This window comes from Numida meleagris, chromosome 2 (assembly GCF_002078875.1).
Source record: "Numida meleagris isolate 19003 breed g44 Domestic line chromosome 2, NumMel1.0, whole genome shotgun sequence".
Taxonomy (NCBI): domain Eukaryota; kingdom Metazoa; phylum Chordata; class Aves; order Galliformes; family Numididae; genus Numida; species Numida meleagris.
In genome coordinates, this window is record NC_034410.1 from 97161850 (window position 1) to 97177904 (window position 16055).

Consider the following 16055-nt stretch of genomic DNA (forward strand, 5'->3'; position numbering starts at 1 on the left):
TGCTTGTGCTTATCTTCACAATGAAAAGATTTTTCCAATCTGCGGTTACATTTAATTATGTAGAGAAACGCAGTTTTTTTCTTCCGGTTAGTAAAGTGGAGTGAGCAAACAAACTTGTTTGCAATAGCAGCACTAGCTTGTTGTTCTCACTGTGATAATCACAAACATGAGTTATTTAAAAGCAATCAAATCAATTAAATTACTGAAATTTAAAAAATGATATTTAAGTATTGTAAATAAGTGATGGTCTTACAATCAAATGATGACTTTGTATCAGACAACTTCCGATCAGAGAACATATTGAAGAAGGTATGAAAAATGTTTCTTCCTCCACCATCCGTCAGACCATTTTTGCACAAAGCTGGCATGTAGAATGTTTTGTAAGATTACTGGAGATTAGCTTCAATAAGGGCTAAAGCTGTATCACAATTAAATTTGATATTTATCAATCATATCTATCTACACAGCATTCGTTTTTTCTGGCTGCTCTTGATCACAGAATGGGGATGTAGCAGGACAGACATCAGCTTAGGATTCAAACAAGGACAGTACATTCAATATAGATCTTCTCAAACAAATAATAGCAATGTACATAATGGACACAGCCTGCACAATAAAAGAAACTAAGACTAGACTGCTGCTGACTGAAGATAGGCATATAGTACCATTCAATAGTTGTCTCATTGGCCCCTTCAGAAGACCACAGATCTCCCATAGCTCATGCTAGATGTTGGCTCTGGGCAGACTTTGCCATCACAGGCATCACAACTGGCATTGCATGACTGCATTAGACAGCAAGATTTGGTCCTAATCTGTACAAAATTATTAAGAAAGTAATCTAAAAGCTAGATGTGAAAGTATTTTCCATTAGTTTACTACAGCAGTTTCTTAGGCAAAAGCACCACTTTAAATGTAAATCTAGATAAAAAGCAGGACTAGAATTGTTTTAGTGTCTCAACTACTACGGGATACTGTCAATGACATGTGATTTCATTCTTGCCAAAACTGACTGGATGTAAAATTTAGTTTACAAATAGTTTAGTAGTAATCAAAATTAAAAAAATACATTTACAAATGAAGTTAACATTCACTTTGGCTGTGCATGTTCATTACCACTTAAAATTTCTGGACAATATCTGAATAAAGAAAATGAAACCTAACAAAAAAACAAAACCCACATCACACCACCAAACCAAAAATTCCAGGAAGAGGAGCAATAGGTGGAATTTGGAGGTACAGGAAAAAGATGAAACTATTGAGGAAAATCTGACAAAAGATAGTCCAGCGATGGGAAATCCTTTTCAATGTCTAAAGCCAAGCTTCTTTTAGAAGAAGTGTTGCATTTCATGCTCATTGATGTCAGTCATAATTCACTTCAGTGCCAAACTTGGCAGCAACACAAGTCGTTAATGCTCACTGCTCTAATCCTGTTGGTTTGGTACAGAATCAGCATTACAAGATCTGTGGGTTTTTTTGTTGTTTTTTTTTTTGGTCACAATCATGCTCCAGTCCCTATGGCCCATGGAAAGCTGATGTACCAAGTTCCTCACCTGTCAAACAGTACAGTTATCTTGTCCTCCTATCTCAGCAGTAATGCATACAGAAATTTGCAACGTGTCAACAAGAAATCAGACAACAAGCAGCAACGTTTGCTATACAGTGGTTAAAGCTATGTGCCCTCTATTATTCTATTCAGGATTTCTCACCCCTACTTGAACTTTTTTCATCATCTCTCTGCTACAACTTATAACAACAAGATTTTGTTGTCTGTGCACAGACTTTTTGAGCATGTTTAAGCGGCTGAAGTAATCCATCATGCTTGTGGCAACTGAGACATTAGATGCTATAGCAAGAGAAACACAAAATTTTACATTACCTTACAAGATGTTGTAACAATGAATTAAAGTTGATGAGGATGTGGGAAAATGACAGATTTTCAACAGGCAAAGCATTAGATAAATGCTAAATATGACTTCTAAATATATTTAGTTCCATTAGGAAAACCAGTTATGGTATAATACCAAGCAATAAATTCAACAAAACAAATGCTGGGAGCGTACTTGTAAATTAAACATGGTATTTCCAGAATCAAGTGGTATTATGAATAGTATAAGACTTTAGAATTCTATAAACACACTAAAAACTGAACTCTAAATCCAAAAGTATTGTTTTATAATGCAGCTATTTTAGATTTGGATTTCATAGCATATTTTCTTTAACAGAGGTATGTATGTAACATCTAAGAACCTTTCATCTGCATGAAATCAATCCTGGACAAAACTTAAGCACGTACATCAGTACATATTTCTACCTTGCATTTAATTCTAAGCATGTTAACAGAGCTACCTTTTCTTAAAAAAATATTAAAATTTTTATAATGAGCACTGTATGAGAAACTGTAGTACTGAACCTATGAGAACTGGTAGCCTTACAAGAAGGCATGGATACTGTCTTGCTGGCAAAGGAATCCTTCCTGGACTGTGGCATATATCTAATTATCTAACCTAAAAGTTAACTGTACTCTTGCAGTTACAACATCCAGATTCCTCCATCTTGACTTGATAAGAGCCATATTTTGAAGTCCTGAAATCCATTCTAATAGAACATACAGACAAGTCAGGAAAAACTATTAGCCTGTGCAGAAGAGATATCCTGAACAGATCAAAGGAGATTAAACTGAAAGAAAAGTTTGTTCTCCACAGCTAGTTCAGTTAGTTCCACAAACTTAGCAACTTCTTTTATACAGAGATCTTTCCCACTCTCCCAAAAATGCTACAGAAGGCCTCAAATGAAGACACTTACATTGTATTTTCATCTCTTTACTTGCTTAAGCAAATGGACTGATAGAGATGACAATGAAAAGAAAGATCTATGACTAAAATAGAAACAAAAGAATGAGGTTAGGAAAGAATTGGAAAATGCAGATAAACTACACTGGCACGCAAGCTCTTGGTAATATCTGATAGGAAAACCTACCAGACAGAGGTGCAACAATCAGAAGCAAGCAAGCAACATTTACACTTACTATCCTTTTTTATAGGAAAAAAGTCACTGTAAAACATAATACACAATTTATTAAATTAAGACGTATTTTACCAACAAATAATTAGTCAAAGAAATAAAAAGGTTCTACCTGTGTCTGAATTGCGATCTTCATTTCTGGATGGACTAATAGTAAAAGGAAGTTTACGTTTCATGGAAGACTTTTCTTTCATCTCCTTCCCCACATCACTTCTATCCACTTTTGGAGATTTGCTGTAGGACGCAATCTTGTCCTTGCTCTAATATAAATAAAAAGTACACTAAGTAATTCTTGCATATAGCAGAATAGTCTCATAATGCATACAGACTGCAAAGAGTGCTATGTGAGATTGTAAGTGTACGTGAGTGCGTGTATTACATAGTAGTTCATTCCAAAACCTTTTAAATTAATTTTACTAAAATAATCTATAACAATTCTTTCTTTTTCAAGTGACAATCTTCTGTGTTATGTGCACTTCCAGATACATCACTGTGGAACTGCTGTTCATTATTAGAGCCTCGATTTAATGCAAAGGAACAATACAAATTGGACGAGAGTTTGCTAAGTCTTACAATCTTTAATGACTACCCCAGTTTGCTTCTCTGACTATAGCATAGTAATCACATTAAAAGCATCTTAAAAGCTCACACTTCATTTCAGACTGTGAACTGTAATACAATAACAAAAACCTCTAACAGCCTACCCTGCTTCCACCCCATCCCCAAAATTCATCCCTGTACAAAGCTCTCCATTTCAACAAGGATAATAGGGTAGTATATCAACTTCTGAAACAAAATTTACTAAGAACGTAGAAAACCTATGGAAAAAATACATCAAATTCAGGTATCAAGGTATCAAATTCAGAAAAAAATAGGTACAAGTTATTTGGAATGTTTAGATGCAGAACTCTGGGATTTTGGACCTATAAAACATATTTTATGAGAAAAATGGGATGGGCACAATAGCAACCTCAAGAATTTGATAATCTAGGAGGTTGAACTATGGGGGGAAAAAAGTAAGTTAGTGAGATGACTGAGAGAAACCTCTCCAAAGCCCAACATTTTTGCATACTAATCAAGAGACAACAGAGACATAGCATTTTCTCTTCACCATGTACTGCAGAAATACATTATTTAGTTGTACCAACTACAACAACTCTATAGCTCTATATTAGTCAACAGATGATTGAGTAAAAACACTAGTAGATTAATTTTCTAAAGGCGGAAAAGGAACATACCCCTACTGGACAATCTGCGTAAAACAAAATGCTGCTCCTTCTCTGATTAGAGAAAACTAGAAGCAAGCCCAGGCAATAAGTGAGCATCCAACAGAAGTTTGGCAGTGAATACATACAAGAAATAAAGCCTACTGAACAGACTAAAGGGCCTCTGAGAATGACAGTAATAACCAGTAACTGACTTTCCAACCCACACAACTGGGCAAGAGAGAGAAGAAAAGAGAATTAGCAAATGAATAATAAAATAACAAGCAGATATGAAAAGTGGTCTAAGCTGAATAATAGTCTAAGCACAAAACAAAAGGAATAGGATTAAAAAAGGTTACACAAACTGTTAAAAGTAATTTACTACACAATGACAAGACTGCACATTAAAAATAGCTCATTACAGCTTCTTGGATTAAACTTGCAGTAAAGGAAGGCAAGAGGAAGTAGCAAGTGCTGTGGGTCAGAACACGCTCTTCAGCTTAACAAGTGAGCATTCACTGCTTCACCTACTTCTGGTCCTGTAACAGCATGGACTCCTCTTTTCAAGAGTTCAAGCAAGGTTCAAAATTCAGCCAGAACAAGTCCATGAATTAGTTTCACACGAACGAGGAAATGAAACTACAACAAAGTTTACATCTTTTCTATCTGTAATTTAGAACATTTTCAGATTTTCTAAGGAAGTTCAGAAAACTACTAACCAAATAAAATATGGAATACAAACAGAATAATGTTGAGATCCATAGAACTATTGCACCAAAAAGAAAGGCATTGTATACTCTCCATTCTCACTACACTTGAAGAACATTTAATGGCTTTAGACTGCAACAAGAGACAAGGAAAGGTTATTTATCCTTCCACTTAGCATCTAACTCCATATCAGTCAGCATAATTAAGTATCAGAACAAACTGCCCAAGGAGACTGTGAAATTTCCACCAGTTAAAGCTTTACAGAAAAGGTCTGGCCAAGATTTGTCAAGAATCGAGCACAGCTTATTCTGCTCTGGGGCAAATGGATGAACTAGAGCTGCAAATCTCAACATTTAATGCATGCCTCACTGGAAGGTGTAGCAACAAGAAGAATTTTTGGTGTTAGCAAAACCATACTAGCGTGCTACAAAGAGGACATTTGTAATCTGTTTAACAGAAACAGTCTCAGAAGGCTAACAGCAGTCTCTACAATCTCTTGATATCCCATTCCAGCTCTACTTTCCGATACATCTACAATCAGTGACAACACGCAAAAGGAGACAACACAGTGCCACGTAATCTGTAGTCTAGCAGATGTACTAAGCCTCAGGAGAAAGAGTATTTCTTTTTGTCTATCAAAGATAATTACATACTGAAGCATGTTCTGCATGTATTAAAATGGTTTCAGGAACAAATATTGTTGGAGTCTACTAAGATGAGATTCACCTCTTACAAAATGATGTTTTTCTGCTTTGAACCACAGATCTACCGTTTACTTTCAGATTTTCAGCCATTTAAGTTCAAAAGTACAAATCCAGATAAATTAAAATTTCCTTATGTTCTCATCTTTGTAAAATATTTCTTGCAAACACTGAACGGTACACCTGCTCTACACATACTAGCCGGTTTTTCTTTTGAGCTCCCTAGACAAGCAACCAAAACAGAAATGCGTGTACCCTAAAGCATACCTAATATAAACCTATTGTATTAACATGAATGTTACTCAATTATTTTTTTAAGTGCTGAAAAGACCTGAAAATATAGCTAATTCACATAGCGATGTACTGGTTGTTAGAACAGCATAGTAAGCACAGTATCAACTTTCACTAGACAAGCATTAAAGATTAAGTCTTGTAACAACAGAAACTTTAGTACATTCCTCTGTTCAGGAGCTAAGCTAATTTCACAGCCAATAAAAACTAAATGTTTTATCAGCTGTGACAGGAAAAACAAATCCTAAAAGCATTTTTCCTTTGTCTACATATACTAACCATTGGAATACATTTATATCATATCTTTTGACCATTACAGTTTTTACTTAAAGAGGTTAGTCACAGCCAACCTGGGTTTGCAAGGGGAAAGTCCTGTTTAATGAGTTTAATCTCCTTTTGTGACAAGGTTACACACCTAGCTGACCAAGGGAAAGTAGCTGATGTAATTTTTTGGATTTCAACAAACCTTTCAAAACTGTTTCTCACAGTATCTTCCTGGAAAAAAATAGCCAGCATACAGCTAGACAAAAATATAATGCAATGGGTGAGCAGTTGGCTCACGGGTCAGGCTCAGGCTGGGTGGAGGTTGTGTGTTAAGAAAAGGTTCTGCACCAAAGGGCAGCGGGCACAGAACAGGCTACCCAGGGGAGCAGTCACGGCCTCAACCTGACAGAGCTCAAGGAGCATTTGGGAAACACTCTGAGACTTGAATTTTGGGTGGTCCTGTGTGGGGGCAGGAATTGGATTCCATGATCTTTGTGGGTCCAACTAAGGGTATTCTGTAATAGTTTTTCAGGGAGTGGTGTCATTTAATATTACTGTTCATTTCAGAGATGCACTGTTGTGTGCGAAAATCATTTCACAGTAGGACTCCTTTGCCCACAATGCATCTATGGGCATATAAGAGAACATCTATAATTGAACTACCTATCCTCTGTTCTTTTACAGTCACTGACATTAAGCTTCACAAGTAGTTCAGAGATATTTCTGCATCAATAACAAACATGTATAATTGGACACAGAAGCAAATAAAAAGATATTTAAATGCCAAAGTGCAGAAGTAGCCTGATTGAACTATTCTATAAAAATTTAAAGAAAAAAGCCAAAGCTACATGAAAGGTAGTTAGAACGTTTTTTTTTTTTTTCTTCTGTATTAAGGACCACTGTGATCATCTGAATGTTGAAGACCTCAGGGTCTTTTAATACTAATACTAGATAGTGGCCTCCCTCACTGCAGCGTAAATAGTGCTGTGTGACTAATGAATGACCAAGAAAGCCAGGTGGACAAGAAATTGTTCAGATTAATAAAGACACTTCATTATAAAAATACTCCACTAAAGCAAAACTTTTGCTTTATTATTCTTCATACCTGGACCATCATCCCCTCCTTTCATTAGGTTAACTAAACTGTAACATTTTTATGAAGTCTTAATGCTTAAAACATTGATTTTAAAGCAATGGTTGCAAATATTTACATATTAGGAAGAATCTGTTTTACAGAAATTCCCACTACTTTCTAAAGATGCTTCACTTAAAATTATCATTATAAATTTGGCCTTGGTCACTCTTTTATGTTTTTGTATAATATAGATTTGTCTTCATGATTTTCTCTAGTTCAAACACAAATTTTAGTGTTATCCTGTTGAATTTCAAATAATATAAACGGTTGAATCCAAAAGATCACATCTTGGCAATATTTTGTCTATTTTTTTCTAATGCAAGGGAAAATCCACAGATTATTCTACTGCCAGCTAAATACTTCTGCGAATTCTCTGTTCATGTGTTAAACAGTGCATGTGACTGTTAAGCGACTATTTAATATCTTAGCCATACATTCAATTTTTCTCAAAAAAAAAAAAGACAAATCAACCAAGCCACATTTATTACACTAAAAATGTGAACACAGGAAGATTAACTGCAATGCAAATGTATATAATTTAAGATCTCACACTTTCAGTATCATGTATTATTATTATATCATACAACCCCAAGCCAAATCCTACATTTTCCTCATCTCATATTACACAGTGTTCCAAGATGGATAACAAGCAAGACTGAATGTAAAAATGCAAGCAGTTGATCAGTTTACTTTTTGGTATCAATGTAATTAGTTAACCATTATGTTTCCATAGGCATATTCTTGGTCAGATTCCCATCTCCTCCTGGGCTTGAACAAGCCAGTGAAGGCAGCATTTCTTAGAAAATTAATCTCAAATACTGAAGAACGTAGAATCTGAGCCCAGCACATTTGTGCATATTTCTAATTCGTGTGCTGTTAAGACTGCAGTACATCTTTCTTTTTTTTACTAAGGACAAACCTTTCATCAGAACCAACGTGACAATGAAAGTGGTTTACATGACTACTAAAAATGGAATGTTACTTTATTCCGTTCTAAAACAAATAAAAATTTGCCATATTTCCACCTCTACTACCTGCTGGTAAATAAAGGACACCATGTTCATCTTTCTGATCCCCAGAAAAATTATCAACTTCATTCAAAAGGACTCTTACTTTTGCATAGTTCTCTTTTGCCAGAATGTATTTGTGTTTCAGAAGCTTACCTACATTTTACGTTTTGATGGGATATGGAGGTTAAATGATTCAGCAGATGTGCACTGCTACTGTTAGTAGCAGAAAAGGAACAGTTTATGGGGATCAGAGGCAGGAGATTGCTGGAGAGGAAGGTCTCAAGGCAATCTGCAAATACGGAACTGGGAGCAACTGTCACTGTTAAGGCAGCTCCTTTGGCAGTGGCTGCAGATTCAGTGGCCACTTCAGGACACTGGCATCATTTTTCTACTATAGTAACACGCAAGAGGGAGAGGAGGTGAGAGGAGAGTCAGATGTAGAGCACAGAAGAGGAAAAGAGGCCTGAGAAGTAAACTCTTGTTTTGACCAATTGATCTATTTTAACTCAGACTGTAGTGCTGCTTGTATGTAAAATTCAGAACTTACAGAGGAAAAAAGTAATTTACACTATAAGAATATGAACACCCATTTCTAATACATTTTATAAGCAAATGCATTCCAAGCATTTCAAACCATATATTTAGCAAAGAAATATAGATAACAGAAATTTAGAAAATTTAGAAAACCCTCTATTTTTGCTGTGATGAACGTGAAAAGATGAAAACTCATTTTAACCTGTTACAGATTTTTTTCCACTTAAACTCACAAAAGTTGAGTTGGTTTTCTAGCAATTGCAGTTGTTACTTATACCTTCCAGATTTTCAGAGGTGTCAGAAGGTTGCTGTTTTTTTTTTTCAGAAATACTTCATTGACAAGATATTACGCCAGAAAATATTTTTATTAGATTGCTTATTTAACTAATAAAAACTAAGAGCTTTACAAAATGCGACTTACAGGAAAGTAAATAAAAAGGCAGTACTGACTATCACTCGATTTCACTACAGCAGCCTTCCTATTCTTCCTGGTTTTAGGCCCCAGAAATTCCCTTCTTTTTCCAAGTGTTGAATTTCCCAGTATTTCAGTTAACTGGACCACATGCCAAACAAGAAAAAGAAGGGAATAAATAAATATTTTTATTCCACCCATTTACTAGTAAGCCAATTTCCTTTCTGCATTTTACTCTGCCGTCTTCTTCCTCGTCTAAGTAATTTATTACAACTAGCAGAAATGTCTAGCTTCACTTTACTGGGACCCATAAAACAAATTGAGAAGAGACTAAAAAGTCTAATGCGTTATATAAATCTTTTTGGAAGACAAACATTTTGAAGCACATACTGACCTTCTAATCTCTTCTCATTTTTTCATCTCCCCATCTTATATGCATTCATCAAATGGTCTTACAGGAAAGACCGACTTCAACATAATTGTAAGTATGAACACAATCTCCTTTTGTAAACGTAGCTTTAAACGTCGGTTGGGAGATAAATGGCTTGTCTCCATTGGGCAATCTACAACTTAGTATGATATTTTGTATTGTGAATTATACCTTTTGTTACACATTACAGCTAAACTATAGCAGTAACTGAGTTATTCGTAACTTGTTTCTAGAAGTTACAAAGTGATAGGATACTTCACATTTAGGAACAAACTACTTTCACTAGTGTTACTAGACCTCACATATCCTTTCATTTTCCAGCACTCAAAAATGGACTGTACAGTTTTTAAACATCAACTCGCTCGTACAGGTGTTACTCATAACCCTTCTGCAGCACTTGGCCATCAAGTCCTTCCAGGAGACGGAACAAGTTCCTATGTTACAAAGGAATCTAAGAAACTTGTGTTTGCTCTTTGGTCTGCACTGTCACAACCCTTCAAAAACATTTCACGTGTTTGTTACCGAGTAAAACACTGTAAAATTAAATTAGACATGAATCCTTGTTCTTCTGACTGCATAAAGACTTCATATGACATAAGATATGGAAACTATGTATTAACTTGCATCAAAAAAACAAACATATCCAGCTTCCTTTTGAACTAAGTTGGAAGCTGCAACAAAAGGCATATATTCTGTTCCCTAATTTAAGCATGAAGGCATGTAAAAAGCTACATTCGATTTTTTTTCTCTGCACTCAAGAAATCAGAATATAGATAAGTATTTATTTCTCAGTACAGCAGGAAAAGCTGTGATACAACACATGCTCTTTATTTCACTAAACTTAAATGGACATGAATATAATTTTATTACCTTTCTTGCAGTTGGTTTTTCCACCATGGTGCTATCGCTGTCAGAATTTTCGATTTGAGCTGTTTTTGTAGATCCAGATTTGGGCATTTTATAGCTGTTTACTAGCTGTATCTTGTATCAGTGGGTTCATTGTGTGTCTGGAAGAAAAAAAAAAAAACAACCACTAAAACCAATATTATGTAAATTACAATGTCATACCAGGAAAAATGTTACTGCAGACGGAAGCAGAGTTAATACTACTCCAAAAAAAACAGACTAACGATCATATCTGACTCCAAGTACCTTGCTCATTGACAGCTCCCACCCTAGAGTGAAAATCAAAACCAGGAACATAGCCACTGGTGGAGACGGTGGCATCAGAAAACCACAAAGTCATCTGCTGAAGTGCCTCATCCTTCTAACCTATATTTTCGACAGACTTAAAGCTTTCAAGTGTTTGACCGCTCATCGCAGTTCAATATGTCACTTTGTTTTATAGGCAATAAGACTAACAGAATGTATAAAATCATTTCTAGATGAACTGTCAACAACAGCTTATCTTTCTAGCCCAGGAACCTGAAATATTGTCTATCTAAAATATTTTAGAAAGGTAGTCCATCTTGGTGATGTGCTACCCCATCTAATGGAACAAGAGATACATCAGAAGAAAATTATGTTAAACGTTTAAGAATGTTAAAAATGTTAGAAATGATTAAAAAATGTTTTCTGGAAGTAGAAACCTTAATTTCCACTGTCGAGCACATTAATGACATAATCCATCATTATAGATACATGTATATGAAACTAAGAGCTCTGTGGTATTTCAACTCGGCATCACACCAAGTGTCACTTAATGGAATTCTGAATTTCCTACGTTAGTTGCTGTTATACTTCCCCGCTTCAAGACAAGCTAAGCACTTTTAAAACCTGACAGGAAAGTCAAGTTGTCCTAAAAACTTATGTTAGGAACATAGCAGAAGACTGTTTTTCACTTACAACACTGCCAGCAATATCTAGTCTAGTGCTTTCTAGTATCATTTGTTATCTTTTTAAGAGACACGAAGTTCTTAATACAAAGAAAAAAGTTATGATAAGCTGAAGGGCCAAAATATCCTGTCAGCACACTAGAGTTTTTACTACACAAGCCATTAAGCACTATGGTAAGAGAGTCTAGATGTAAAAAAAACTGCAAACACTATAAATTCTGAATCGCAAACAAAGAATAGAGAAGATCTAACATTTCACGTTCTCTGGTTAGGGCAATTGCCAAGGCAGGAGTTACAATGGGCTGGGAATAAGCAGGGCAAACTCAGCTCACTGCTTGAGTAAAAGACTAAAGAAAACCTGGCAAATAACATTAGAAATTTAACCTAAAGAAATGTGTATCAAGAGCTCTCATCTGACTTGGAAAAGCTCATGAGCACTCCTTTCAACTCTCTGGGGGTGTGCTGTTGATTCTTTCACTCTGCTCAGGCTTGTTAAGAGTCAAGCCCGTTGCTAAGCCACTATGGACTGTTCCTCATAAATCCTAAATACAGTAAGATTTGTGGCTTAGCTAAGACTCAAAAGCCAATTCCACCTCTGGGTGAAAACCAAGAGCTCTAACACAAAAATATGGCCTATAGCAAGAACAGTGTCATGACTAAAAACCCCAACAAAGTCATTTGCTGAACTCATTCGTCTGACTTGCACTTGTAAGAGTGCCAAGAGGAAAAGGTCATGCGAAAATTAAAACTGCATTTGACTTCATTTTAAAAAGACCCACGAAACATCCTAAGCTTTGAGCTGACGTATCATGCTACAAATATTTAGAGGATCACAGTCTTACTGAGTCTTGTAGTAACTGTTTTGTTAACGCCAGCTAGGTGTTCTTTCAAGTGGGATGTCTCTATTGTTGCTTTACAGCTAAGATTTTTGGGAACACCATGAAGAGTCTTTGCCATTGTTATAGGACCAGGGTTGCTATTTTGGCACGATGCAGGTAACTAACTGGTATATTCTCTTTAGTGCTAGACCTGACACATAAAACTTTCAGATTTAAACAAATTTCTACCCCTCTACTCCCTCCAGAAGACCTAAACCTATGTGAAATTATCTTGCATAATACTTGGTTAAGATGAACATGAACTACACTACAAAGTATCATCTTACTTCCTTATTCCTTCATAACAGGAGAGGAAGAAAAGTTCAAAATGCCCAGTCCAAAAGTCAGAAAATTGTAAATGCCATGCTAAACAAAGTATGCTCCTTTCCTTCCCTTCCTCCACACTTCAGTATTTTCTTTTAATATTAACCATAAGCTTATGAAAAACAAGAAGAGTTTAATTAGAAACTCTCTCCTACAATAACCTGAATCTTGTCCTCACAATTAGGAAAGCTGGGGAGGGACTTTCTATAAAGGCAGGTAGCAACAGGACGAGGGGAAATGGTTTTAAACTGGAAGAGGAGAGATTTAGACTAGATATTAGGAAGAAATTCTTTACTGTGAGGGCGGTGAGACACTGGAACAGGTTGCCCAGCAAGGTTGTGGATGCCCCCTCCCTGGAAGTATTCTAGGCCAGCCTGGATGGGGCTTTGAGCAACCTGGTCCAGGGGGAGGTGTCCCTGCCTATAGCAGGGGGTTGGAACTAGATGAACTTAAAGGTCCCTTCCAATCCAAACCATTCTACTATTCTGTGACTATGTCAATATAAAAATATATATATATTGTGAAATTCCTACTATTCTACTCCCACCCAAGACACAACAAACAGTACTGTAGCCCTTCATTTAGGGTAGTGTCAGTATGCAACACTACTAACAAAGAAAATTATTAAAATAATTAATAATGAAAGCACACTTACTAGCCTTTCATTTTCTTCGTTGTGTTTTTGGTTTTTCTGAACAGTTGCAAGAAGAAAAAAGGTTATCGAGTCAGTGGAGAGTACTATAAAATTAATTTCTTGTATTTTACAAAAAATATTTCTTAATCCTAATATAAGCCATGAGTTAGTATCTTCACTGACAGTGACTGCTGGTTATCCCATACCCACAGTACTACCATTAACAGCAAACACTTCAGTTTTATTGGGCTTATAAAGAAAACACATGCTACAAATATGCTTTTGTTCAGTTAGCCTCTCAAATCCTAACTTTCAGTTGCAAAACCTCCGAAATCAAACTGTTCCAGTAACCACTACGAAAATAAAATTTGTCAAGTATTTGTCATTGCATATTCTGCCTTCCTTTCATTGCGTTTTCTTTCCTTTGTATCTACTACGTGACTCCCTGAAGCTACCTCCCTTCCTGCTTTGCATATCCTCCTTTCCTGGCTTGAAATGCCCTTCCCCATACCCTTCTGCTTCTGACAGAGAGAAGCCCAACTTCATGAGCTTAGTAACGTTTATTAGCATAAGCTTGGCTCCATTCCTCTTACTAGTCTGCCTCGCAGTAGGGGCTGAACCACATGAGCTGAACAAGAGCTCCTCATTCATGAAAGGCATGGCCTCCCTATGTGTCCTTTCAAGTCTTACTACATGGGGGTTTTTTCTGCTTTTTTTTTTTCTTCTTTAAAAAAAAATACTAGACAAAACTAATGCAACTTATATGTATTCCATGGGGGGAGAGGATGGTGGGAACCAAAGGTATTTTTTAATAATGAAGTTATCACAAATAATGGGGTTGTAAATACAACTTTATAGTTGTATAATCACTAACACAAGTGTAAGTGAATGAAAAATGAAAGCACAGGGTGTTTCTGCTTTGTTTACCACATGATAATATCAAAAGTGAATTCATTCAATTCCTGAGCCCAAACTAATAATGGTTTGAAGAGAGAACTGCTTTGGAAGGTCAAAAAAGTTACTACTGCATACTGGATTATTAAAGCAGATTATTAACCATTCCAACTATCACAATGTAACTATGGCTATGTTTCTATTCAGTGTTTTATATGCCAGGTTCCTACTTCACAATCAGAGGGTGAAATACTTCACAACAAATGCCTAAATATTCCAGAAAAAAAACCTATAATTTGTAAAAGGCAGAGTTGTTTCTTTCATATCCCTACAGTCCAGAAATGTAAGCAAACTATTTGATCTGCAATTGCATACTGGATACTATGGCAAAATTCTGCAATGAAGTGATTTTTCCTAACAGTTTTACTTAATTCATGTTTGCCTGCAGTTCAGTGTCATTTTAACTCATGTTCTGAACAGAGTCATATTTGCATTCAAAGTGAAAATGTAGAACATTAGCAGGTTCTTCTAGGGAAACCTAGAACTGTCTGCTTTGAGCTTCCTTCAGGGGTGTTTCTTAATGCAATTACTGGTTCAGCAAGGAAGTCTTGATGGCCTGTTTCAAATCATCAGAACCTTACATTTAAAAGTTACATTCTTTACATTCAAATTATTATTCTTTGTCGCAACACTGTCAAAACAAGCAGTTCCAACACTTGGTCTGATAGAGAGGCACAACTGTGCTTTTCCTCTAACACATGGATCCTTCTCATGCCTTCAATAAAATATAAAAACTGCTTCCTGCTAAATAAATTTTCCTATGTAGAACAAAATCAGATACTCTGACTGGTTGGTCTTTATGACTAGATGTCTCTCCTGCACATTTGTTATCCATCGTCAACATTCTATTACTTGGAATACTATGTTAAACTTTTCTCTCAATTATTTTCCACCTAAAGTAAGTAGAGAGATTCCTATTTTCTCATTAAGTAGTGAAAATATGCATTTTAAACCATCTACAGATTATTTAGGACTATTTAAGCTAAAAAAAAAATTCAGATAACCAACTAAGAAAACCGAAGTTACATTAAATCCCTGATACCTACAAGTTACTATATTAGCTTTGTATAAGCTTACATCTAGCATTAAGGAAAGGGCATGCCTTCACATGTGAGAAACAAAGAACGTGTGCAGCACTCCAACAGAGCTGCTGCTGCTCTTGTTCAAACCCTTTGTAGAGCTTCTTACCCTCACAGCTCAGTTTCCTGAGAAAATGAGGCCCATGTGATTAAGTTGCATTTATATGGGTGATTCACCGATGGCTTTCAAGCTTGTAGATGGTTTTGCTTAAATCTGACAGCAGAGAAAAGTTTGCAAAGATATTCAGCACTTCTACATTTCATGGCAAAAGGTGGCCAGCAGTAAACAATAATAATAAACTGTTGCCATTTTCCCTGAGGGACAGTTTCTATATGAACTTCATACCGTGCTGCATACAACAAAAAAATCCACATGAAATGACCTGTTTAAGCCACTATTCTTTCTCCCCCCCAGTCACAGTGGAGTGTTTCAGTTGGGACTTGCAAGCTCCCAGTTAATCAACAACAAGACATAAATCTGTAAGAAATTAAGCATCACTTGCTTAATTATTCAAAGTATGTCTTCTCCATAACACATAAAGCAACATTTACACAAGGTTTAGGGAAGGTTTTCTTTGATAGCCCTGATGTACCGTCATCTTGAAGGCTAGCTGACTACCATTATAGCAAAGCAGCGGGG

General features: G+C 36.0%; 1 protein-coding gene across 2 annotated transcripts in view; it reads right to left on the minus strand.

Moving 5' to 3' along the window:
- ANKRD12 (ankyrin repeat domain 12) overlaps positions 1-16055 on the minus strand; it is a 63880-nt gene that overhangs the window by 33732 nt on the left and 14093 nt on the right. For both annotated transcript variants that reach the window (XR_002435032.1, XM_021386473.1), the window contains exons 2-3: positions 10582-10718; positions 3134-3281 (exon numbers count right to left, since the gene is read on the minus strand). Coding sequence is in view for 1 of the 2 variants with exons in the window: in XM_021386473.1 (XP_021242148.1) it covers positions 3134-3281; positions 10582-10668 (235 nt within the window). In the remaining variant the exon portion in view is untranslated. The remainder of the gene's footprint in view (positions 1-3133; positions 3282-10581; positions 10719-16055) is intronic.